This window comes from Urocitellus parryii, chromosome 7 (assembly GCF_045843805.1).
Source record: "Urocitellus parryii isolate mUroPar1 chromosome 7, mUroPar1.hap1, whole genome shotgun sequence".
NCBI classification, from domain to species: Eukaryota; Metazoa; Chordata; class Mammalia; order Rodentia; family Sciuridae; genus Urocitellus; species Urocitellus parryii.
In genome coordinates this window covers 141,671,845-141,697,780 of record NC_135537.1, presented here as the reverse complement: position 1 = coordinate 141,697,780, position 25,936 = coordinate 141,671,845, and the positions used below count along the sequence as shown (strand labels likewise).

General features: G+C 49.7%; 2 protein-coding genes across 4 annotated transcripts; one reads left to right on the top strand and one right to left on the bottom strand.

Annotated features, from left to right (window-relative positions):
• Positions 1-248: 248 nt before the first annotated feature.
• Vtn (vitronectin) lies at positions 249-3,247 on the bottom strand. 2 transcript variants are annotated; one of them, XM_026388877.2, is made up of 8 exons: positions 3,047-3,247; positions 2,844-2,963; positions 2,454-2,765; positions 2,235-2,374; positions 1,810-1,966; positions 1,463-1,615; positions 653-1,000; positions 249-441 (listed from the first exon to the last, which is right to left on the bottom strand). In XM_026388877.2, exons 1-8 carry the CDS (start codon positions 3,120-3,122, stop codon positions 335-337), a joined length of 1,413 nt encoding a protein of 470 aa, XP_026244662.1. In that variant the 5' UTR covers positions 3,123-3,247; the 3' UTR covers positions 249-334. The 2 variants fall into 2 exon arrangements, with proteins under 2 accessions (XP_026244662.1, XP_026244663.1); XM_026388878.2 differs by having other exon boundaries at positions 3,059-3,246.
• Positions 3,248-5,036: 1,789 nt separating this feature from the next.
• On the top strand, positions 5,037-25,816 carry Sarm1 (sterile alpha and TIR motif containing 1). 2 transcript variants are annotated; one of them, XM_026388894.2, is made up of 9 exons: positions 5,037-5,506; positions 9,541-10,159; positions 12,482-12,694; positions 12,992-13,083; positions 13,194-13,429; positions 16,373-16,475; positions 16,550-16,739; positions 22,316-22,437; positions 22,585-25,816. In XM_026388894.2, exons 1-9 carry the CDS (start codon positions 5,037-5,039, stop codon positions 22,712-22,714), a joined length of 2,175 nt encoding a protein of 724 aa, XP_026244679.1. In that variant the 3' UTR covers positions 22,715-25,816. The 2 variants fall into 2 exon arrangements, with proteins under 2 accessions (XP_026244679.1, XP_026244678.1); XM_026388893.2 differs by having other exon boundaries at positions 13,194-13,433; positions 16,245-16,475; positions 22,585-22,741.
• The last annotated feature ends 120 nt before the right edge of the window (positions 25,817-25,936 follow it).

The window sequence follows — 25,936 nt, the reverse complement described above, 5'->3', positions numbered from 1 at the left end:
CATCCACGGCCCCTCCCTCTGCTGCCTACCTGGGCTGCTGGAGGCTCCTTAGCTCAGAGAAAGGGTAGTTCTCCCAACACCTTCCTCAGCCCCCAACTTTTCTGGTTCACAGAGAGGGCAATAAGCCTAGCATGGACTGACAGTTGAAGCTCCTCTGTTTCTCCTCCCCTTGACCTGTCCTGACAGCCCAGCTTGCTCTCTACCCAGGTAGGGATCCGTTGACCCCAGTCAGGACAGTAGTCTTAAACTCAGGGCCAAGTGAGCTTTATTGGGTTGGGAGAAAAGGCTGGAAGAGGAAAAAGCTGTGGAAGACCAGCTGTGTGGACTCTGGCTCCTACTTCAGGTCAGGGCAGCCCAGCCAGTACTGGGCGATGGGACGTGGGTAGGGAGGAGTCACTGTGTCCACTCGCCGTGTGCGAAGGTTAACTCGGTAGTACTTATCTGAAAGAGAGGATGGAAGAGGGTGGGTGAGACCCTATATGGTTCTGCCCACTCTTGCCCTGAGAAAGAAGACTGTATCCACAGTGCAACTAAGGACTCCTGGCCTGGCTTTCTGGGGTCTCTGCCCTCAGATGGCGTTCAGACCATGGAGACCAGAGGCAGCAGGGAAGGCTCGAGCAAAACCAGCTTCAGAGGTGGCAAGGGCTCCCACCTCCTGAGAAGAAGTAAACACTCTGGATGGGCTCGCAGGTGGCAGGCACAACCCAGTTCATGTCATAGTCATAGTTGTAGGCTTCCAGCCCGCTGTCCTCGCTGGAGAACAAGTGCAGCCAGGTGGAACGGGATGGCCGACGGGAGTTCTGGCTGTGATTGCGACCACGACCACGACCACGGCGGGAGCGGTAGCGTTTGCGACTGCGACGTCTGGATTTTTGTTTCTTGGCCAAGGAGGAGCGGGGTGCTGAGCCTGAGATGTAGATCCGGCCGGCCATGACAGCATCCACCTTCCCAGGCACACCATGCCAGTCTCTGCTGATGAGCCCGGGCTCTCTGGCGCCCCCTGTGGCAGGGAAGGGGTTCATGGGAGGGGTTTGGAGGACCCAGTTTTGCCCTCTCCAGCAGGACCTTTAGGGTTCATCTGTTGCACTTTCATTGCCAAAGGACACAGCAAGCTGGTGGCAGAGTCCAGTGCAGACCTCAGTCTCCCTGTCCAGTGTTCCTTCCTGTGTCTACCATATCCTTGGTGTCTCCACCCCACAGCCTAGGTCTCCACAGACACCCCCTCATCCACGGCCCCTCCCTCTGCTGGTTGTGTCCTTGGCTGTGCTAGGCAAAGTCCAAGATATGGGGTCTGGGTGGAGCCAAGCCTCCCCCTAAAGGTCAACAGAAGCAAAGTCTGGTCTGAGTAAACAGCTCTTGATCAATAGCTCCCCAATCGGCCCCCTGCAGGCAGCACAGCCCTCCCCCTCCCCAGGGATTCTGGTCCTCAGGAGATGAAAGCAAGCCTTTCCCTCAGCCATACCAGAGGATCTGCCCCAGAAGAGCAGCTCAAAGATGTCCTCCCAGCTGTCTCTTTGCAGCAGGGCAAAGTGCTCAAACACGGCCGACATGGAGCTGCCTTCACACTCCTCCCAGCTGGGCTGGTGCTGGAATTCGTACTCCCAGTACTGCTTCCCTGAGGAGCAGGGGAGCTGACATCAAGAGGGTGGGCCTCAGCAAGGCTGGAGAGCCCAGAGGCTGCACCAATTAGGAGCTCCTGGCACAGGGGGTGGGCATACACTGAGGCCTGTCCCCAGGATAGCATGGAAGGAACCCGGAACCCGAGACAACTCTGCTGTCTGCCCATTCTTCTCCCACCCTTCTGAGTACCCTTAAAGAAGTAGACCCTTTCCCGGCCACTGTAGCTATGGGCCGGAAGAGCCAAGGCTGCGTCCACGTTGTCTGGGATGCCACCGAAGCCTTCAGAGATGTTTTGGGGGTAACCAGGGTCCAGAACACCATCTTCAAAGCGCCAGTACTGACTACCCTAAGAGGCAGGAAAGGTGAAAGAGAGTGAGGAGGCAGCTGGTTGGGCACAGAGACAGAGTCTCATACCCTAACATGGCCATTCCCAACTCCAGGCTTGCTATGCAGGACCTGGAACCTCAGACTGCTGCCTTGTCTTCACAGAGCCCCAGCCAGGTACCACAGGGTCCTGCATCTGACTTTCCTGCCCACCATGGTTCTGGGCATACCAGCTCTCAGCCCTTCCCTAAATGCTCTCTGTCCTGACCCACAGTCCCTGGGCCTGGCACCTTGAAGAGGTAGGTCTTCCCCTGACAGTTGACGCGGGTGAAGGCAGCATCAATGGGGCCCTCGATGCCCCAGACATCTCGGATGAGCTTGGGGTACCCAGGCCTCACTGCTGTTTCATCTAGCTCATAGCAGTACTGTCCTAGAGTGGGGGAGGCTGTATGAGAGAGAGCATGCTCCTGAGGCAGACCCCCACCCCCAAGACCTTCCGCTGGACTCACCTCGGAAGGCAAAGAGGGAACCATTCTTGAGGTCAGTGAAGGCATCAAAGGGCTTCCCACTGCACAGCTCCTCCTCTGTGGAGAACTCAGAGGGCCCTGCAGCAGTGGCTTCAGGTCTTAGGTTCATCCCCTCAGGTCCTGAGCTCTCCACCTCAGGCCCTTGGGGACTTGACTCAGATATAAGAGCTTCTTCCTCAGGGTTCGAGACAGTTGTCGGCTTAGGAGTCCCTTCAGGGCTCACGGAGGAGCTCTCATAGAGGTCATAGTTCCCATATTCATCTTCTGGCATAGTGAACACATCCCCACGAGTCACTGCAGATAGAATGGGTGATAGTGAGTCTCCAGCTACAGAGGAGACCCCAGGCCCACCTACCTAGGTATTGAACGCACCTTGGGTCTTGCACTCAGTCATGTAGTCAACACAGCAGCTCTGGTAGTAAGAGCAGAGCTCATCGCACTGACACTTCTTGTCAGCATTGAAACCCTCAGTGCAGCGGCCCTTGCATGACTCTATGGAGAAGGGGTGTCAGTTGATACAGCCAAGACCGGGCCACCCTCACCCACCCTTACATTGCCTCAGATGGTATCAACACCTTGGTTCACACCTTGGTCAGCCACAGCAACCCACACCAGCAGAGCCAGTATGAGAAGGGGCCTTGGAGGTGCCATGAAGGAGCCTCTAGTTGACGGGCCTGGCAAGCTGGGCTCTGAGCTCCTGGAGTCTCTGCTGCCTAAGATAGGGAGGGGGGAAAATGAGCCAGGGAGGGAGGGAACTGGAGAAGAGGAGCTGTCCTCTCTGCCACTCTGTTTGCTCAGCCTCCAGCCCAGCCCCCAGTTTCCCTACTCCACAGGCTGCAACTACAAAGGGTCACATTCTCAGAACCCCAGGCCTGGGAGAGCTGGGAAACAGAGTCCTTGCCAAGCTCAGGGTCATCAGGTCATCTGGACAGGGAATAGCATGGTGTGTCCGGAGGGCAGAGGGAAGGCTCATGCTGTCACTCACTGAGAAAACTGCTTTGTCTCTCTGAGTCTTTGTTTTCTTTTCAGTAAAATGGGACTAATAGTACTTTGCCTTGAGGGATGTTGAAGGATTACATGAGCTAGAACAGACAAAGTGCTCAGGGCCTGCAGTAGTTTCAAATTAATTCTCATAAATGACTACTGATGCATGATTTATTTGAGCAGGCACATCTCTGGCTGGGTGCTCATCTATCCACTGTGTATTTAGGACAGAGAAAAGGGGGTGGGAGCAGAGATGGTAAGCATCCAGGGAAATGCTATTTTTTTTTTATCATTAAAGTACAAAGTTTCAATTTTGGCTTCTCCTTGTGGGTCTGTCATCTCTCCAAACTGGTCTTCACAGCACAGAAAAAAAGTGAATATGAACCCTTTGGAACAGATCCAATTCCTGAGGCTTCCGTTAGTTCATCAGTGGTGGGCAGACCACTCCCTGTTCCCACCTTCAATCTCCCCATTTGTAGAGTAGGCTTATTCAGCACACTTTTAGACTCTTAAAATAAGTGTTATCCCCCCACCCAAAAAATGCCTGCTCGAACAAAACACCTGTTTGTTTCTTCTTCTTGTTGTTGTTTCAATATTTTTTTAGCTGTGGGGGGACACAAAATCTTTATTTATTTATTTATTGCTGAGGATGGAACCCAGTGCGTCACACATGTGAGGCAATCGCTCAACCACTGAGCTACAACCCCAGCCCCAGATCACCTGTTTTTTGTGCCCCATTTCAGGCATCCACAGGCTTCTGAAGCCCCTCTCACCATCTGAAAGCTGTGAGTTTTCCCGAGTTGTCAGCCAACTATTTTTTGTTCTGTAATCTGTGGAATGTGACTTTGGCCAGTGTCTTCCGTTTGGGCCTCAATGGTGTCAGCTGTAAAATGGAATACTAATCCTACCCCACAGGCGTATTGTGAGGCTTGAGAAACAGGCATAACACCTTTAGAATTTTACAGAATCATTACCACGACTGCTTTAACCACTAGGAGGGGAAGGGCCACACTCAGTGGTATTGCTCTCACGTTAGCGCAATCCGGGAGGAGGAACTGTGACAGTTCTCTTTTTCCACTTACCCCCGCATCCAGAGCAAAGCAGTGGAAGGCGATGGTGGGAAGAGGCGGGGCCAGGGTGTGGGAGGGACTGGAGAAGGCTTGGGGTGGGGCTGCGCACGCGGCGAGGGAGGAGACTTAGAAGAGGAGAGTCGGCTCGGGGACACAGCTACTCAGGGGCGTGGCTGCTGCAGAGCTTCCCAGTACAGCGATCTTAGCTGGAGCCGCGCTTTGTTCTGGCCGCCGCCTCCTCTACCTTTTAGCGTCTGGATCCATCCTTTGCCTCTCCCACTGTCCCCTTCCACCTTCTCCCTGCATCTGGGTTTGCATCCTCTTCCCCAACCGCTGCACTCCCTGGTCGCCTTCACTCCTGGCCGAGTCGCTGCCTGGGATGCTTCTCTGAATTCTTCCCTCTGCATCTTCTTCCCCTTCGCCCTTTTTCGGGTCCGTTTTCCCCAGGTCCAGGTCGCTCCTCCCGGCCCCACCCCTCCAGGCCGGGAATGTCCCTCGGAGCTCTGTGCCCATGGTCCTGACCCTGCTTCTCTCTGCCTACAAGCTGTGCCGCTTCTTCGCCATGTCGGGCCCACAGAACGGGGCCGACCGGTTGACTGTGCCGGGGCCGAATGGGGGTAGTGGCTCGGGCCCATGGTGGGCTACTGGCTACCGAGGGTCCCGCGAGGTGTCGCCTGGGGTGGGCACCGAGGTGCAGGGAGCCCTGGAGCGTGCACTGCCGGAGCTGCAGCAGGCTCTGTCTGAGCTGAAGCAGGCGAGCGCCGCTCGGGCTGTGGGCGCGGGCCTATCGGAGGTCTTCCAGATAGTGGAGGAGGCCTGGCTGCTGCCGGCTGTGGGCCGCGAGGTGGCCCAGGGTCTTTGCGACGCCATCCGCCTGGACGGCGGCCTCGACCTGCTGTTGCGGCTGCTGCAGGCACCGGAGCTGGAGACCCGCGTGCAGGCCGCACGCCTGCTGGAGCAGATCCTGGTGGCTGAGAACCGGTGAGGGTTCTGGGCTTGGGGGTGAGTGCCATGGGTAGTGGGGCAGCCAGAGCGGTGGAGTGCCTGGGTCTCCGGTTTGCCTGGACTGTACCTTTGCCTGCTTCACCTTAATATAGTCCCACACTACACCTCTATTAGGGATCAGCGCCTCTATTTTACAAATGAGGAAACTGAAGCTCAGGAAAGTTTAGTGACTTGCCCAGAGTCACACAGAGAACTAATGGTGCAGTGAGGATTCACACTCAGCTCCAGTAGCTTAGGACAGGAGCCTGTCTTCAGTTCTATGGATGGAGATGGTATCCTATTGCCAATGGCTACCTACACCCAGCTCTTGGAACGTTTAGGTGCCCTTTTATGCCCTTCTATGCTATCTTCTCTCCTGACTAGACATGATCTCATTGTGCTGCTGATGATGGGGAACAGAAAGTTTTCTGCCCGAGTGAATGGGTGGGGGCGGAGGAAAGGAGGTGCAGAGCTGGGCAGGCGCCAAAGCATGTGTTCTCTCCTCCTTCCCAAATAGCACCAAGATTTAGTAAGCAGGGTCCAACTGAGCCTAGCTGCTTCTATTTTGCCTCCCTCTAGGCATCTCCCTTGATGCATGAAGACCCAAGGGTTCACTTTCTCTCCCCTCTGATGCCACAGCAGTTCAGGTTGTCACGCTCCAGTCTCTTTCTGAATTCTCAGGCTCCTAGGGCTTAGAAGAGTTTTGCAAGAGTTATTTTCAAGTCATGCAGTCCTCACAAGTGTGATGGGAGTGTGTTGGAGCGTTTGCCATTTTCAAAAAGAAACAAATCACCTTGCAATTAGTGGAAATTATACAACTGTCAAAAATGCATGAATGAAGCAGTTTAAGCTAAAAGACCAAGATCAGCTTCTGATTAGCAGGTCATTAATGTCTCATATATCATCATGTGTCCTGATTGAGATAGGTCATGAATTTGGAGGGCTAGAAAAATGGAGTGGGTGCTCACTGGGTGTGGTGGGGTCCAGGTTGGTGGGTGTGGGCTTTACATGTGGATTGAGACAGTTATAACTAAATCCCCTGGGAATTGGGAAGAGAAAGCCTTCAAGATGCAAACAGTTTTATTTCTCAAGGATGAAAATGACAATCCTCACTTGGTGCTAGTTACTGAGAGAGCAGTCACTAACCAGTGTCCCTGGTCCCAAGAAACAACCCATGTACCAGTGCCAGTGTTACTTCAGGACCAAGGACAGAGTGCAGTGCAGGATCAAAATCCTTCCCAAGAAATGCGTTCCTCTAAACTACCTGGGTGGGAAGAAAGAGAAGGGGGACAACATAATGACAATTTGTGTTCATGAAATGTTTTTCCTTCTATACCAATCTACCCCTCCCCACACCAGCTCCTGTTAAAGAAAGTTCTTCCACCTGTATGCCCACCTCTTTTTGCCATTCCTATTCTTGCATCTTTTTTTCCCAGGGGGTGCTGTACCCACTGCCCAGAAGCTCAGGCCAAAATTTCCCTCACCTCAAACTGCCAGAATAAGTCCAACAGGTGGGGTCTCTGAACCTGGCCCCACAACACCCCATGAAGGTCCCATTTGACTACCAACCCTATAAATTCACAGCCCATAATGAATATAACTTCAGAAAGGTTAAATGGTTTTCATAAGATTACACAATAAATAAATATAGGAAACAGGCTTTTTAAATAAAAGCAGAAAAACATTGCACATAGTTCAAAAAGTGCAGAAATAATACAGCTAAAACCTCTCACAAACCAAACTCCCTCTTCATTTTTATTTATTTGTTTGTTTGCTTATTGGTACTACAGATTGAATCCAGGGCCTCACTAAATTGCTGAGGCTGTCTTTGAACTTGTGATCCTCCTACCTCAAACTCCCAAACCAATGGGATTACAGTTGTGTGCCACCACACCTGGCCAAATCTCCTTTTCAGAGGCAAGGCACTGAAAGCAAGTTTCCTGTATATCCTTCCAGAGAAAGTCTATGCCTACTCAAGTATTTGCATATATATATGTATAAGTCACATATACACAATTTCCCTTTTCAAGCTGAGAGTTGAACCTAGACCTGCATGGATCCTATGTATGTGTCCCTTTTATCAATTGTATGCTCTCAGATCACAGAATTGGGAACTGAGTGAATAGTTCCCACAATCAGCACACATTTTAACTCTGGCAAGGTGCCGGGTGCATATAGAAAGATAAGGGCTGCAGGTAAAGAGACCTGGAATAAAGTCCTAGCTCTGAATTGATATTCCTGAACAAGCCCTTTCCTTCACTGGGCCTTAGGTAGGTCCTTTGAAAACGAGTGTTAGATTAGGTGATTTCTTAAATACACCCTAACATATCAGATATCTGAAATCACAAAGTAAAGATGAAAGATATTGAACTCTGGAGACATACAGACCTGGGATTACAGGTGTGCACCACTGTGTTCAATATTAGGGGGTTTTGTTGTTTTTTGTTTGTTTGTTTGTTTGTTTGTGTGTGTGTGCTGGGGATTAAACCCAGTGCCTTGCACATGCAAGGCAAGCACTCTACCAACTGAGCTATATCCCCAGCCCTCAACCCCAGCACCAACCCCAGTTGCAGTGTTATCATCTGCTCAGTCATTTGTTACTGTTCCAAAATCCTCCTTGGGCACCCACCCACATTACCTTTGTTCTTCAGGCCTTGATACCAACTTCAACTTCCTCACACCACAAATAATACTGTGGCTAGCATCCTTACCCTCCTGCCCTCATTAATCTGTGGACACTCTTTGGAGAGATTGCCTGCCCCAGCCTGCACCTCCACCCACAGTGCCTCAGCACATTTGTAGCCCTACACCCTGCCAACTTCTTATGATCTAGCATATGATTTTGCCCATCTAATAGGCATAAAGTGAGAGCTGTTGTTTTAATATTCATTTTCTGAATACTAGTGGGTTAGAGCATCTCTTTATTTGTTTGCTTACATTTTGGATTTCCTCTTTTATAAATTACCTATTTATGTCCTTTGCCCATTTTCTACCAAATTCACTGCCTTTTCCATGTTGATTTGAATATTACTTGTGCACTTTCCATATGATCTCTTGCTGATTTTCAGTTTTTCCTGGTTGGGGTTAGACACTGCATGAACTGGCTTTCTTTTTCTTCCTCAATCATGCCAACCCTGATGGAGCTCATCAGCCTCCAGGCCTTTGTCCTGGTCTTCTTACTCACTGTTATGCTCTTCTCTGGTATTTGCAAGCAGGATTTTCTCAATATTTAACTCTCAGATGTCACCTCGTTAGGTACATCTTCCCAACAGGCATGCTCTATTACATTATCCAGTTGCTAGCATCCTGGCTGTATCACTAAGATCTTGTTCATACACTAGTTACTTGCTAATAGTTGACTTTCTTATTAGTTGAGGGTAAACCTTGGTCACTGTTTAACATTAGCCTCTCTAGCAGAAGCATGATACACAGTATGTGCTCAACAAATATCTGTGAGTGAAGGAATAAATGTGCCTTAATCATGGAACATGGTGTGAGGAAGGGTTTGAAGGCAGAGCTAAGTGTGATGTAGTTCAAGTGACATTTAAACTGACCATAAGTTAACATTTGAGTTTTTTATTATGGAGGCATGGTGCCAAGCACTGTATATGGATTATCTCATGAGTCTTGATAAGAATTCTATTAGTTAGGTGTTCTTATTTTCCTGTTGATAAAATGAGGAAACTGAGGTACAGATATAAAGGACCGTGCCCAAGGTCCTTCACAAAATGTCAGAGAAGGACCTGGGACCCTGGCGGTTGGCTTCAGAGCTGGAAGCATACTGCTTCTCACGGGGAGGAGATGCCGAAGAGATGGGTGTAGCCAAGATGGAGCACCTTTATATTCAGAGAAGCTTGCTCCTTGCAGGTCTAGAAGTGAGGGTGAGGCTGGAAGGATAATGCTGTCCTCCATGTCTCATGTGATACCAGTGAGGTTAAGAGGATAAATGACCAGGCCCCCATACTGAGAAAACCAAGCTCCCCAGGCTGCCTGCGGTAACTCTCTCATCCCCTTCCACTTTTTCCTCGCAGAGACCGTGTGGCTCGCATTGGACTGGGCGTGATCCTGAACCTGGCGAAGGAGCGCGAACCCGTGGAGCTGGCGCGAAGTGTGGCAGGCATCTTGGAGCACATGTTCAAGCACTCAGAGGAGACTTGCCAGCGGCTGGTGGGGTCTGGAGGCCTGGACGCGGTGCTGTTCTGGTGCCGCCGCACAGACCCTGCACTTCTGCGCCACTGCGCGCTGGCGCTGGCTAACTGCGCGCTGCATGGCGGCCAAGCGGCGCAGCGGCACATGGTAGAAAAGCGCGCGGCTGAGTGGCTTTTTCCGCTAGCTTTCTCCAAGGAGGACGAGCTACTGCGTCTGCACGCTTGCCTCGCTGTGGCTGTGTTGGCAACCAACAAGGAAGTGGAGCGCGAGGTAGAGCGCTCGGGCACGTTGGCGCTGGTGGAGCCACTCGTGGCTTCGCTAGACCCTGGCCGCTTTGCGCGCTGCCTGGTGGACGCCAGCGACACAAGACAGGGCCGCGGGCCAGATGACCTGCAGCGCCTAGTGCCTCTACTCGACTCATCACGCTTGGAAGCACAGTGCATCGGGGCCTTCTACCTCTGCGCAGAAGCTGCCATCAAGAGCCTGCAGGGCAAGACAAAGGTGCGGTACAGGGTAGGGTGGGTCAGTGGTTAGAGAGCGCCTGGACCTTCTTCCCAGAGGAAGAGACGTTCAAGTGGGACTAGAAGTACACCTAAGAATTAAATGAGGGCTGGGGTTGTGGCTCAGTAGTAGAGTGCTGGCCTAGCATACATGAGGCATGGGTTTGAACCTCAGCACCACTTAAAAATAAAATATTGTGTCCACCTAAAACCAAAAACTAACTAACTAAATAAATAAAATAATTAAATGAAGCAACATAAAAGTTGAGGGGCCAGTCATTTGGGCTTTGAAGGCAAGACTCAGAGTTTGTACTTGGTTTGGGGAGCAAGAGGAAGATTTGGTTTTTAAAACAGGGATCTTGTGTTTGTTAAACAACATTCTGGCTGCTGTGTGGAAAGGGCGTTGGTAAGGGTGAGACTGGAGGTAAAGGAACCTAATAGAAGGCTATGACATGGGACAAGGAATGTCAGGGGTGTGAGCAGTGACAGAGAGAAGCATTCAAGAAATGTTTAGGAATGGAGTTTGCAACTTGGTGCTTGGGAGGAGAAAGAAGAGTTGAGGGAGGCCTCTGGCCATGAACATAGGCGGCCCAGTGGATGTGGTAAACTGGGTGAAAGACAGGGCAAAGTTGGTGAGAGGAAGAAAGTGAATGCATTGGGTCATGTTGAGTTGGAGGTACTTGAGAGATGCCCGGCTGGCAAGCTTCAGTGGGCACTTTAGCCACCTGGGTTCTGGAATCTTGAACAGAGATGGTGACTGGAGTCAGAGGCTTGGGGTAGGACATCAGTGTGACAGCCAAATAACTCTCACCAGCTAGATGTGGAGGCACACATCTGTAATCCCAGCTTCTCTGGAGGATGAGGCAGGAGAATGGCAAATTCAAGGCCAGCCTAGGCAACTTAGTAAGACCCTGCTCAAAATGAAATAAACAGCTCAGGAAAGAGTGCTTGCCTAGTATGTACAAGGCCCTGGGTTTAATCTCCAGTACCCAAGAGCACAAACAAAAACCTCTCATTTTTGTCCCAAAAAGTCCCTACCACCAAGGTCTAAACCATGGCTTTTGCTTACTGCTTTAACTTTGTATGTGACCTTGGGCACCTTCTCTCCCTTTCTGGAGCTCATTTTTATCCTTTGGAAAATTGAAGGGGTCGGACCACAGATTGCAGTTTTTACCCTAGTTGTGGGGCTAGTAATAGTTTCATCATCCAAAGTTTGTAGTTTAAATATTATTTAAATATTTTAAATATTTAATATTTTTAAAATATTACTGGTTCAAGATTATCCCTATAATGTTACTTTCTCTATTTTGCAGTCCTCTGGAGGCCTTGGGTGTTGGTAACAGCTAGTGCGCAGGGAGTGGTATACCCATGGCCTACTCTCTCTGCACCCACAGCTGTCATTCATGGGTGCTCAGAGGAATGCGTCTCACATGATGGTCACTCATCACATGTGTCCCTTCAGGCAAAAAGAGACTGTGTTAGGAATCTCTGAGGTCTCTTTGAATATCTAATTTTCTAGGAGCTTCTGATTCTTCTCTCTGAGTCCCAGAGTTGAGCCATGAGACTTGCTCTATAAAGCACATCATTCTACTTTGGGAGAAGGGCCTTGGATGGGTGTAGGGAGCGGGGACCCCAAGGACTGGGTCTAGGCAGGAGTTGTGACCAATAGCTCTGTCACCCCTTTCCCATGAAGGACAAATGAGTGCACTTCAACAAAGATATATGGAATTCCCAGTCTATGTCCTTCATTGTACCAGGCACAGAGCTTCAGTGGTGACCAAGCATGTCCTTACCTTATAATCCAATGGGAATTGCATTATCCAGTAGTATCAGTGACATTCAGAGCATGATACAAGTCCTGTTTGGAGGTGTGGCCCAAGCTATGGAGGAATCAAAGCAAGCTCACAGAATAGATGCTAATCATTTGGATTCTGATGGATGAGTAGGTTTCCCACAAACAGGCTGAAAGAACTAAGAGTTTGGAGACACCATGGGTGTAGACCTAAGGTGTGAGCACCTTAGTAGGTATGTGAAGGGAGCTGGGTGTTGTGGGCTGTTGGCCAGGCTGAGAGCTCAGACTTCATCCCAAGGTGGGTAGAAGCTGTGGAAGAGACAGGTGAGGGGAACCTGGTCAAGAGTCCAGTGAACTTCACAAGGGAGACTCCACAGGACCAGGTGACAGTGGATGAAGGCAGGGCTGGGGCAGATTGAGGCAGAGGGGATTCTCAGCAGAGAGATAAGAGGAGTGGGAAGGACCGGGCATGTCTGGGAGTGGCTGGTGAGCTGGCGGACTCTAGACGTCCTCTCCTCCCCTCCTCCATAGGTGTTCAGCGACATTGGCGCTATCCAGAGCCTGAAACGCCTCGTTTCCTACTCCACTAATGGCACCACGTCAGCGCTGGCGAAGCGCGCACTGCGCCTGCTGGGCGAGGAGGTGCCGCGGCGCATTCTGCCCTCCGTGGCCAGCTGGAAGGAGGCCGAGGTCCAAACGTGGCTGCAGCAGATCGGCTTCTCCCACTACTGCGAGAGCTTCCGGGTAGAGTCTCGGGGTCGGGCTTCCCCGAGTGGGACCGAGCGCTTCCCTGAGAGCCACAGGGTCGCTAGGGTCCCCATAAGCACAAGCGACTGCATACTTTGTGGCCCCATAGGCTCCAGGCGCCATGGTGCCCTTTTGGGGATGGGGAGCCTGCACTCATCCTGGAAATCCCTCATCTCTGCTCTGGGTCCCATCCACCTCCTCCACTGCCACTTCCAGTTTCCTACCCTTGGGTCTGTGCTTGAAATTTGGGGGTGGGGGAGGGGAGTCCTTCCTCACATCTGACTTCTCCTCCAGGAGCAGCAGGTAGATGGCGACCTTCTTCTTCGGCTCACAGAGGAGGAACTCCAAGCCGACCTGGGCATGAAATCTAGCATCACCCGCAAGAGGTAAGGGGAGCCCCGAGCCAGCAGGACCCTACCAGGTCTGACTAACTGCCTGCATGGCCACTAGCCAGTCCTGAGTCAGGATCTCAGCATTTTTTCCTCCTGTGGTGCAGGTTCTTTAGAGAGCTTACGGAACTCAAGACGTTCGCCAACTATGCTACATGCGACCGCAGCAACCTGGCCGACTGGCTGGGCAGCCTGGACCCGCGCTTCCGACAGTACACCTATGGCCTGGTCAGCTGCGGCCTGGACCGCTCCCTGCTGCACCGCGTGTCAGAACAGCAGCTGCTGGAAGACTGTGGCATCCGCGTGGGCGTGCACCGAGCTCGCATCCTCTCAGCTGCCAGAGGTCAGCCCACACTCCAGGGACCCCACCCCAGCCCCGGCCCTGGAGGGCTGGAGGGGCCAGGGGAGACAGGGTGGAGCTCAGAGCCCCGCTTGGGAGTGATGGAGTACTGTGCTATGGCAGACTGGGCTGTGAGGATCTAAAGATGTAGCCCTCAGGAAGTTCACAGTCTGAGGCGGGTATCCAGTAAGGTGGGTATCCACACGGCCAGGTGGTTCTACCAGGAAGCATACCCGGGACTCCAGTAGGGAGTGGAGGCAGCACTTACTACCCTATTCACCCAGATCTGAACTTCAGAGGAGACACCGGACCAAGTATTGAGGGTGTATGGCGGGAATGGGGTAGCAGGATGGGCAACCCAGGCCAGGGCTCAGCTTGTGCCATAGTAGTAGGACAGTGCATGGGCCCATACATGGGGTAGTAGCCAGCTTACAAAGTATGGTTTCTGGAGGTGTTTTACAATGGCATATAAGTAGAGCTCTAAAAACTCTATTTACAAACTTATTTTCACTTACTAATTTTCTATTTAGGTAGTAATTATCATCAATACCAGGTACTAATATTAAATTTTTAAGATATTACCTCATTAATTTCTACAACCATCCTATGCAGTGGGTGGTTAATTCGTTTTAAATCAACTTTATACACCTTTTAAAGAATAAAAAGAGGGGCTGGGGTTGTGGCTCAAGGGGCAGAGTGCTCACCTAGCATTTTTGAGATGCTGGGTTCGATCCTCAGCACCACATAAAAACAAAATAAAAGTACTATTTCCCCCTACAACTAAAAATATATATTAAAAAAGAATAAAAAGAGGCCCTAAGACTTAAAAAACTGGAAATGTAAGTTTCCAATTTGAAGAGTTTGGAAAATATACAACTCAGTGATAGAGCATTTCAATCATAGGTGTTACTTCTAAAGATAATGAAATTAAGATTTAAAGCATTTAATTTCCCAAGGTTATAAAAGCCAAAAGATGACAAAATTGGGATTTGAGCCCCTGTTTTTCTGCTTCATAAACAGAAAAATATCTGTGGGTGTTAATTCTGAATCTTATAGGAAGAAGAATTATACCCATTCATTCAGCAAGTAGGTACTAAGCACCTACATGGCACCAAGGGACTGGGCCTTGGTTTCATTCTTTTGCTTCAACCAAGGTCAGTTTTTATCATTTTTACATTACAGCTCTCAACAAAATTCTAAGAGTTTATTGTTTTTTTTTTTTTTTTAAAAACAGGAAGGTCTAGGGCTGGGCTTGTGGCTCAGCAGTAGAGCGCTCACATGCGAGGCCCTGGGTTCGATCCCCAACACCACATAAAAATAAATAAATAAAGATATTGTTCCAACTACAACTAAAAAATAAATATTTTTTAAAAACCAGGAAGGTCTAGGGCAAAAATAACTTTCAAAAAAATAGTTTCTCTAGGGAATAAGGAGCCATGCTCAGGTGGTTTTTTGTTTGTTTGTTTGTAATTGTTGTCGTTTTGTTTTGGTACTGGGTAATGAACTCAGGGGCACTCAACCACTGAGCCACATCCCCAGCCCTATTTTGTATTTATTTAGAGACAGGGTCTCACTGAGTTGCTTAGTGCCTCACTAAGTTGCTGAGGCTGACTTTGAACTTGTGATCCTCCTGCCTCAGCCTTCCAAGTTGCTGGGATTATAGGCATGTGCCACCATGCCCAGCATGCACTGTTTTTAAATGGGGCAGTGACATGCTTAGGTTAGGTTTGGGTTTTAGAAAGACCCCTATGGTGGCTGAGGATGTAGTTTAGTGGGAGAGTGTTTGCCTAATGTGTGAGGCCCTGGGTTCTATCCCCATCACTGCAGAAAGAAAAAAGAAAGAAAGAAGGATGGTGTGAAAAATGAATTAGATGGGACAATCCTAGCTGGATTTTGGGAGCCCATTGAGGTGAAGAGTGTCAGGGATCTGCACATAGGACCCTGAGGCTAAGTAGAAACCATAGAGCAGGGTGCTTGGTGCTGAGGCTAAATTGCAATATTCAAAAAGCTAGATGTATTAAATGCATTTTTATTTATTTTTATGAATTTATTGGTACTGGGGATTGAACCCCAGGGTGTTTAACCTCTGAGCCACATCCACAGCCTTAAATACTTTTTTCTTTGTTTTTCTTTCTTTTTTTTTTTTTGTTGTTTTTTGTACCAGGGATTGAACCCAGGGTGCTTAACCCTTGAGCCCTTTTTTATTTGTATTTAGAGACAGGGTCTCACTGATTTGCTTAGCAATTCACTAAGTTGCTGAGGCTGGTTTTGAACTCTGATCCTCCTGCCTCAACCTCCAGAGCCACTGGGATTATAGGCATGCTCTACCACGCCAAGCTTAAATGCATTTTGACATGATATTTTCAAGTTGGGTTTTCATGGGTTTTCAGGAAGTAGTAACCTCATTGTAAGTGGAGAAGCATCTGTATTTATTTTAATATTTATTTTTTAGTTGTAGTTGGACACAGAACCTTTATTTTTTAAAATTTTCATGTAGTGCTGAGGATCGAATCCAGGGCCTTGCACATGCTAGGCAAGTGCCCTATTGCTAAGCCACAACCCCAGCCCCAAAATCTATATTTATTGAATAAATAAAATACCCAGGTTTCTGGTGGAAACTGGAATGAAGGGGCGAGGGGAGGACCTGGGCTGTATTGAGTTTGGAGTGCCTGTGGGCAGCTGGCTGTGCAGGTCTGCAGTTCCAGAGAGAGGACAAGGCTGGAAGTCCATGTCAATGTACCTTCTGAGAGGGACTCATCAATGGCCTTCCTTCCTGTAGGCCCCATATCTCCACCTCAGTCACCATTTTTGAAGCAAGCTACCTTGTCCAGGCTGGGCTGAGAGGGCTGGGTAGACACAGGACCAAGTCCCCAAGGTATGGTGGACTTCATGGTAAGTGGTGGGGAGGGACTGCCCTCACCATGCTTTCTCTCTTATTGGCCTCAGAAATGCTACACTCCCCACTGCCCTGTACTGGCTGCAAGCCCGGCGGGGACATCCCAGATGTCTTCATCAGCTACCGAAGAAACTCAGGCTCCCAGCTGGCCAGGTAAGGAGGGGTAGGCAGCAGGCATCCTGGGCCTTGGGGAGAGGCCAGGGTGGTGACACAGGGCCTCTCTGCAGTCTCCTGAAGGTGCACCTACAGCTGCATGGCTTCAGTGTCTTTATCGATGTGGAGAAGCTAGAAGCGGGCAAGTTTGAGGACAAGCTCATCCAGAGCGTCATGAATGCCCGCAACTTTGTGCTGGTGTTGTCACCTGGGGCTCTGGACAAGTGCATGCTGGACCATGACTGCAAGGACTGGGTGCACAAGGTAGGTGTTGACCTGTGCCTCTGCCATCCCAGTACTGGCCCCAGGCCCAGGGGACTGAGTTCCCCTTCTATCCCTTCTTTTCTACACACCCAGCAACACTTGGCCCCAGAACACCTCTCTGGCCCAGCTGGAAGTTGGGAGCCACAGCTCTGACTGGAATGCAGCTTTAGCAAACCACTTTGGATCTCTCTTTTTTTTAAATTTATTTTTTAGTTGTAGGTGGACACAATACGTTTATTTTATTTTTATATGGTGCTGAGGATTGAGCCCAGTGCCCCACACATGCTAGGCAAGCAGTCTATCATTGAATCACAACCCCAGCCTCCACTTAGGATCTTGAACCTCCGTTTTTCTCATCTACAAAAGGGGATAACTTACCCATGCTGTTCACCTTGTAGGATTATGTGAGTGTCAGAGAGGGATGAAAATGCTTTACAAAATAACCTCTGTGAGGCAGAAGAGAGTACAGTGACAGGCAGACAGGAATCATTGTTAAGAGCATAAAACTGGAAGTTTGGATCTTGGCTCTGGCCTTGGGCAAATTACTTAACTCCAAAGAACTTCATATTTATTACTGTAAAGTGGAGACAATAATAGTAGCAACTCCCTAGGATACTGTTACAAGGATTAAAAGAGCTAAACTGAAGTGCTTAGCAGAATGTCTGGCACATAGTGATTGCTCAAGAATGACAGTTATTATTATTATTATGCCAATTGTATCTGTTTAATTCACCATTATATATTCAATGTATGACACATAATAGGAACTTAGAATATTTATAGAATAGCTGGTTGTAGAGGTGCACATCTATAATCTCAGCAACTTGGAAGGCTGAGGCAGGAGGATTGCAAGTTCCAGGTCAGCCTTGGCAACTTAATAAGGCCCTAAGCAACTTAGTGAGACCCTGTCTCAAAATAAAAAAAATGAAAAGTGCTGAACTTATGGCTCAGTAGTTAAGCACCCCTGGGTTCAATCTCTAGTATATATAAAAAAGAAGAATACTTATAGAATGAATGGGTAGATGGAAACATAATCATTAATCAGTTAATAAGAATTGAAGGTTGGTGCTAAGGGATGCAGTAGTTATCTAAGATGGAGTCCTTGTGTTCAAGCAGTTCATGAGATAAGAATGTGCCATCCCTGAGTCAGGTGTGGTGGCTCACACATGAATCCCAGCCACTTTGGAGGCTGAGGCAGTAGGATCACTGAGGCAGGAAAAAGTTTGAGACCAGTCTGGGCAACATAGTGATACCCCTGTCTCTTCATACACACACACACACACACACACAGCATATTCTCTCATTGCCAAGATCATATATAAGTTGATATAAATGCCAAGCTAGGTAGATGAACCTGTTACTTGCTGTGGAATATGGAGAAGGGAGGGATCAACGAGGGCTGGAATAATCAGGGAAGTTTTAATGGAGGAAGCAGGACTTGAGAAGAGTAGGTAAGTGGAAGAGAAGGCATCCCAGGCAGGGGAACAGCATGAGTGAAGGAAGGAACCCGTATGAACCACTAGTATTGATCGATCTGTCTCACGGATGAAGAAACTGAAGCTCAGAGAAATACAGTAATTTTCACATGACCACGACTGCCAGTATAGAAGTCAGAAAATCTGGTCTTAGACTCTCTCTGTCTGACTCCAAAGCCTGTGTTCTTTCCCAGGACTTGCACTATGGTCCATGCTGCCGATCTGAGTTGGTAGGAAGGGAGATGGTAGGTAGGGTTGGATTCTGCTGACACCAAAGCTGATTGTCTGCACCTGCTCTCAGCTTCACATCCAGTGACATCATGTGATGGGAATATTTACATCAAGAAAATTGGCAACCATTACCAATCTGTGTGTGTGTGTGTGTGTGTGTGTGTGTGTGTTTAATGGGGATTAAACCTAGGGGTGCCCTACCACTCAGCTATATCCCCAGCCTTTTCTGTTTTTTTGTTTTTGTTTTTGTTTTTTATTTTGGGACAGAGTTGCTGAGGCTGGCCATGAACTTGCCATTCTCCCGCCTCAGCCTCCCAAGCTGCTAGGATTACAGGTATGCACCACCACATTCAGATGGCTTTTTTGTTTGTTTGTTTGGTTGGGTGGGTGTTTTCCTCTATAGAGAGCTAGTTGTTATACTTTTACCAGCACACTGCTGGCTGGATAAGAACTATGGAACCAGGTTATGGAGTCTAAGGCAGAGAGAAGATCTGTGATTGAAGCACTGGGAAACAGGGAGCCTGTGATGGGGGAGACAGGCAATGGGTGTTTGGATGGAAGCACTAGAGTAGTCCAGATTGGCAGTTGCGGGGAGGGCCTAGCTCCAGAAGCCATGCAGGAGGAGGCATGTACTGGATCTGGTTTCAGGAGGAGGCTCTGGACCAGGAAGACATCCTGGAGGAACATGGCTGATGACCAAGAGCAGGCAGCCTTCTAACAGGTGGCAGGTAGCCTTCTGAGAGAGGAAGTGTCTGTGAGCTCCATGAGAGTTCAAAGGAAGCTCGAAAGAGTGTATAGAGCTGGGTGCAGTGGCACATATCTGTAATATCAGTAACTTGGGAGGCTGAGGCTGGGTCACAAGTTCAAAGCCAGCCTCATCAACTTAGAATGACCCTGTCTCAAAATAAAAAATTTAAAGGGCTGAGGATGTGGCTCACTGGTAAAGCACTCCTGGGTTCAATCTCTAGTACCAGGAAAAAAGTTTATAGAATAATTGACCCAATGACTAAACAAATGAATAATTTTGATGTGCATCTACTAAGTTTACCAGGTTAGAAGACTTGTCCTTAACTTTTCATTCTAGTCAGCTGAGGGATCTTGAACAAGTCATTATCCCTTCCTTAGCCAGTCTCTGAATCTGCACAGAGCAATCTCTTTGGTTGTATGTAATTTTACATGAAACAAATTATTCTAAAGACTTGTGATTAAACTGTGACAGGATCGAAATCCATCCAGATGCTCAGCAGAGACGCAGCAGGGCTTGGTTGAAACAGGCCTGGACTTAGGCTCTGAAGGCTCCAGTTGCAGGCCTGGCCCCTCCCGGAGTGGGTGTTTGGGTGATTGTTGGGGGGGTCCTTTCCTTTCTCTAAGCTTCCTTCTCTTCAGCTGTAAAACCAAGAGGCTCCCAGAAGCCAGTCAGGGTTGAAGTTAGGCTGATTCTTTCTCCAGAAAGTCTCCACCCCACAAGGGTGCTTGACACCCATTGTCCCAACAGACAGTGAGGGGGAGGTGGGAGGCAGAGTGGTGACAGCATTTGCCTTGGACTGGTCCCAAAGGCTCCATCATCCCTCTCTGGTCATTTTTAATGCTTAATTGCTTCTGGTTTTAATCCTCCTTTCCCTGAAGCCACATTTGGTGGGTAATCGATCTGGAAAACCACAAGTGAACTGCACTCAAGAAAGTCATATCCCTGTGGTTCCCCCCTGAAAGGAAAAACATTCAATAAGCACTTACCAGAGTGCCATTAATAGTAAGAAATACCATCAGAACCACCCAGTGAGGTAGGTTTTATTTCCACTTTACAGAGGAAATAAGGACACCGATTACTTCTTAACCATTCACTACATGCTCAGCACTGCGCTCAGCACTTGCCGTGGAAAATTGCAGTTATTTTATGCAACAATCGTACAAGATACAGGACTGTCATTAACCTTATTTTATATGTTAGAAAACAGAAACTTTTGAGACCCCATTATTTTTGCTTCTGGTCACAGAGCTTGTGTCAGAGACTCACTAGGAACCTAGATCTGATGATTCCAGAGTGCAGCCCCCTAACTGCTGGGCTGTGTTGCTTTGTTCATTCATTCATTGTTTCATTCTTTCATCCATCAGTCAAATAGTTAGCGAGGGTTGACCATGGGCAGGACTTTGGGAAAGATGCTAAAAAAGTGAGTAAAAAACACACACAGCCCCTGCCCTTCTATTTGGCAGAGAAAACAAATATTAGGTAAACTACATGTTAATTAATTTAAATCTGCAACTGTAGCCTGGGCTGCAGAGCCTGAGAGTATATGAGAGGGGAAGCTGACTTGGTCACGTCACGGAAACAGGACAACTTCCCTAGAAAAGTGTTGACTGAGGGCTGGCGCTGGGGCTCAGTGGTAGCACACTTGCCTGGCATGTGTGAGGCACTGGGTTCGATTCTCAGCACCACAGAAACAATTTTTTTTTAAATAAAGGTCTATCAACAACTAAAAAAATATTTTAAAAAAATTGTTGACTGAACTCAAATTCGAAAGATGTGGGGATGTAAGTGAAAGGGCAGAGAAGCACGTTCAAGGCAGAGGAAACAGCATAGGCAGAAGCCCTCTGCAGGGAAGGAAGATAACAGAGCTGAGGGTGTAGGTTCTGTGTGTCTGGGAGGATGGGGAAGGGGTAGAGATTAAGAGATGGGCTGTGGCCAACCACACAGTCTGCATTAGAAAGTTTCGTCTTTATTCTAAGAGACAAAGTCTTGAGGAGTTTTAAGTAGGATGTGACATGATCAGATATGTCAGATTTTTCATTTTTCAGAGATTATTCAGGTGAAAAGGCATTTTGGAAAACAAATTAGAGGAGCAAGGGTGGATGAGGAGAGACCTGGTAAATAGAATGGGGTTGGACAAGGCTGGGCAGGGTATAGGTAGAGAAAAATGTGGAATTGAGAAATAAGTAAGAAGTACAATGGGCAGGGCTCATGATGGAGCCACACAGATGCAGGGGTGAGATGAATTTCTTTGACAGAAAATTATATGGGTTTTTTCCTACACTAACAACTAATCAATTTTCTGACACCAAGGGGGTGTCCTTCAATTGAGTTTGAACCTGGAGTGTCCAACTCCACAGGCTGAAGAGCTGAGTCCCACAAACCCTGACTTCAGTCACAAGTCCTGGGTGCCTAGGCCACCCCTGTCTGACTTGACTATCAGTTTGGCAGTTCTCATGATCACCACCCACCCAGCCCAGTTCAGTTTTTCTCTATGACTCACTGAACTCAGAAAACCCTTGACTTACTCTTAGCGGGGTTTACTATAAAGGACACAACTCAGGAAAAGCCAAATGGAAACGAATCACAGGGCAGGGTAAGGAGGGCAAGGGGCTTCCCTACTTTCTCCCTGGCACCACTTCCTGGCTTCTTCACCAACCCAGAAGCTCTTTAAATCCATTGTTTAGAGGATTTGATGCATGCTTTATTAAATAGGCATGATTGTTCAATCATTGGTCATGGGTATTGAACCTAACCTGCAGCCCCTCTCCAGACGTCACCTAAGCATGCCGGGGTCTTTCTGGTGACCAGCCCTCTTCCTGACTCTCTTGGCCACTGCCCCGGCTCACCCCTGGCTGGGAGTTATCTTATTAGCAGAAGATGTACTCTTATCACTCAGGAAACTGTAGTGGGTTTAGGAGCTCAGTGCCAGCTCTGTCCCAAGATCAAATCTTTTTTTCACTGTAGGGGGGTGAAGGAGAAGTTGGGGGGATTTGAAGCCCAGTGTCTTGCCTCGGGCTCAGTCCCAGGCCAGCACCCCACTTCCCCACTGCCCCAGCACCTATCTGGCCCTCGGGTTCCTAGAAGAGACAGGGGTTTCTTCCTCTTTTCTCTTCTCCCTTTAGGAGATTGTGACTGCTCTAAGCTGTGGCAAGAACATTGTGCCCGTCATTGATGGCTTTGAGTGGCCTGAGCCCCAGGCTCTGCCCGAGGACATGCAGGCTGTGCTTACCTTCAACGGCATCAAGTGAGCCCCAGGGCCCCAGGGAATGAAAGCCAAGGGGAGTGGGTACACATCACCCCTACAGAGGCAGCAGGGGGGTAAAGCAAACAGGCCCCTGGCCAGCAGCTCCATCTGTGCAGCCATCTGATCCCATGGTCCTTGTGCCCACAGGTGGTCCCATGAGTACCAGGAGGCCACCATTGAGAAGATCATCCGCTTCCTGCAGGGTCGCTCCTCCCGGGACTCATCTGCAGGCTCTGACACCAGTTTGGAGGGTGCTGCACCCATGGGCCCACCTTAACCAGTTTCCAGTTCCCAGTCCCTGCTGTGTCTCCCATTTCCATGCTCCTCCCTGAAGGAACAGCTCTTTAAACAGAGTCAGCCTGGGCTCTTCTCAGGAAATGGCTCTCCCTGTCCCCTACCCTCATGGCCCACTTCAACACCCCCTTCCTCAGTATGTGGAAAGGGAAGGAAGCTGGGCTTGGGTGTGGGGGTTCCTCCTCCCTCAGGCCCTGCCATCAGGTTCTGTCTCCCATCCTCAGAGTTGTGTCCCTGCCAAGTTCTGGAAACGCAGGAGACTGAGGGGAGGGTCATGGCATATTCTCTCATATGCCACCCTGAGAGCAGCCGGCTTGAGTAGGCAGCCTCTGACAGAAATCAGGGCCATGTGCAGACCCTGGGCAAGGGCCTGGTCCTGGGAGGCAGCCATGGACAGGCCCCTCAATGGCTGTTTGTGGGCCCTGATGCCACTTCCTACTGTCTTGTGGCCTTGCCCTATAACCACTCAGTGCCCCTCCCAGCCTTCCTCACAGCTGGGGTCAAGGTTGAGCTGAGCCGGCCCACAGGCTGTATATGCCTCTGCTACTTTGCTGTGCTTGTGCATGGGAGCCTCCTCCCAGGGCCCAGTTCTGGGCAGGGAGGCCATGTCTCAAAGCCCACCTACCCCAGGCCTTGGTGCTCTGCCTAAGATGCCTGACCACCCAGGCCCTACTGGCTTCCCCAGCTCCTCACCCACCCAGGGCTTCCCACCCATTTGCTCAGGGAAGAGGGGGACCAGGCACCCCCACCCTCACCCCGGCAGCCCCAGTAGCCTGGACAGCACCTGCAGCTCTGTGGGAAGAGGCAAGATCCTGAAGGGCAAGGGTGAAGACCTAGCAGTTTCTCCCAATGTCAAGTGCATTCAGGAATCTTGTTAAAATTCAATTCAGGAGACCTGAGGCAGGGCCTGAGAGTCTGCATTTCCCACAAATCCCTGGGCAAACCGATGCAGGCGGTCAAGGGACCACACTGAGCAGAAAGTCCTTCACAAATTTTTTGTCATTTCCCAAACACTCCACTCCTGGTCTCTGTAATCATCACAGCAACCCTGTCCAGTACTGTCCCCCTGTACTGGAAGGTAAGGAAGAAAGACCGAGTGATAAATCCCATTTTTCAAATGATTATTGGTAGCCCCAGGATTCAGAGCCAGGTATCCCAGCACCCTGGCCACTGCAGATGGACTGGGCTCATGATTCCTGAGAATCGTCTTGGCGGATGAACCTCTGCAGGGCTGTGGCTTCTCCCATGCTCCAGAGAATCTAGCAGCAGGGGATAGGTTTTAGCCAAAAGGCTGACCCAGGGGTCATACAGAAATAGCTAGGGAGGAATGTCTCTGTGGCCCTCCCTCCACTGGAGTAGGAGGGCAAGAAATGCCCTCCCTCCAATAACCCACGCTCCAGCTAGTGGGGTCGGCTGTTACCTCCCTGTACTTCCTTCTGGGGTTAGTGGGTTCACACCTCAGGGCTGGCTCAGCTCCTAGACCCCAGCCCTGCAGAGCTGGCCAGGTTTCTCCTTGCTTTTGGACCACATCATCAGGAAGCCAAAGATCTCATTGCAGGCTTGGGACTCCTTCCTTCCACTTTCCACCCTCCCCTTGTCTTAAGTGGATCCTGGCCTAATTCTGGCTTTGACCATACACCATCCTCTCCCAGATACTCAGCCCAAGTGCATGCTAGTTCAAGCCCAGGATTCTGTCCTGGATGTGACAGATGAAGCAGACTGGATGTTGCCCTCACACAGCAGTCATTAATATAGCGTCTGCGTACTCCCAGGGGGATCTTTCTGGGCCTTCTCCCATGCTCCAGAGAATCTAGCAGCAGGGGATAGGTTTTTGTCCCTATGGGTAGTACTCAGAGAAGTTCCTGGTTTTTCTTCAAGCACATGCTCTACCACTGTCCACCTCCACAGTCCAGCCTTCTGCCCCGTCCTCTGTCTTTCCAGGGAATCAGGAGCCTATCTCTAGCTCCAGACAGAGCAACTGAACTGATGAACCTGTCCCAGCCAGGCCAGTGTGTTCAGGGGTGGTGGCCTCCTCTGCCACGTCAAACACTGCTCAGATTGCAGCTAGGGCAAACAGCTGGGCCCTCAACCTCCACCTTAGAGCTCGTCCTGAGATAGGGCTCAGAAGTAGCACCCCTCCCACAGCCTGCTCTGACTCAGGTCTGCAGAGTCAAGGTTTTTTGCTTGTCTGGGCTATAGGCATTGCCCCCAGGTTAAGGCTGAGTCAACAAGGTCCCTACCCCACCTCACCTGTCCCTCCAAGAGCTTCTCAGGGACATTCAGAAATCAAAAGTCCAGCCACAATTCATTCATCCTTCTCTTTAGCCCATGAAGATAGGCATCTCATCCTAGAATGTGTCCTGGAAGGTCCATCCAGGTGTGGTCCCCACATTCAGACTATTTGGGGGCATTGCTGATCTAGCCTTTCCTAGAGGAGACTGCTCAAGTCACACAGCTAGCCAGAGTAGAGCCCAGCTTCAGGCCAGCTCAGCCCCATGGTGCGGGGGTCAGGGAGGCAGAAGTCTGGCAACAAGGGCCCAGGCTGCAGGGGCTCTAGCCAGCCCTGAACTACCCATTTCACCTGTGTAATTTTTCATCCAGCAAACTGGCTAACAGGGCAGATGAGAAAGTAGGGAAAAAATGGCAGCAGGCCAAGCCCCCATGGGCAGTTATGGTTTGAAGACTGAAGTAGCCCGATTTGGGTCTGCTAGGGGACTTATGGGTCCTCATCAAAGCCAGTGCTTTAATATTAAATAAGATTCTGCCTTTCAACTTCAGGTCCAGACCTTTTTACCTCCCTAGAAATGGGTCCCTCATTCTCTGGGAAGCTCTGGTCCATGAACCATATGGAAAATCAGGTTCAGCTCCCAGTAGACCTACAGAGACACAGGGATGGGCTTGGCACATGACTGCTGAAGCACACAGCAACGACAGGTGTCAGAGGGCTGTGTCAACGAAAACTGATCCTGCCTGGTGTAGCCAGGAAGATCAGCGTAGGTGCTTCTGGAAAGTGCATCTCACTGACCCTCAGTAAGAGGCAGCCAGAGCCCTGCCCAAGGTTTCCAGCTGGCCTCTTGCAAGTCTTGCAGCTTATCACCTGACAGCTCAGGAGGTAAGAGTGGCAAGCCTGAGGTAGCCGGATAGCCACACCCAGGACCAACCCCACAGGTAGCCCAGGGGCTCCCCTCCCAGCCCAGCAGCAGCA

Bases quoted from the DNA above. Each gene is read 5' to 3' on its own strand.
- Vtn (XM_026388877.2), bottom strand. From the start codon at position 3,122: ATGGCACCTCCAAGGCCCCTTCTCATACTGGCTCTGCTGGTGTGGGTT. The intron at 2,964-3,046 runs GTGTTGATACCA...CCTTCTCCATAG, and splicing joins TGACCAAGGTGTGAACCAAG to AGTCATGCAAGGGCCGCTGC. The intron at 1,001-1,462 runs GTATGGCTGAGG...TCCCTGCCACAG, and splicing joins CTTCTGGGGCAGATCCTCTG to GGGGCGCCAGAGAGCCCGGG.
- Sarm1 (XM_026388893.2), top strand. From the start codon at position 5,037: ATGGTCCTGACCCTGCTTCTCTCTGCCTACAAGCTGTGCCGCTTCTTC. The intron at 16,476-16,549 runs GTAAGGAGGGGT...GCCTCTCTGCAG, and splicing joins TCAGGCTCCCAGCTGGCCAG to TCTCCTGAAGGTGCACCTAC. The intron at 22,438-22,584 runs GTGAGCCCCAGG...TTGTGCCCACAG, and splicing joins CTTACCTTCAACGGCATCAA to GTGGTCCCATGAGTACCAGG.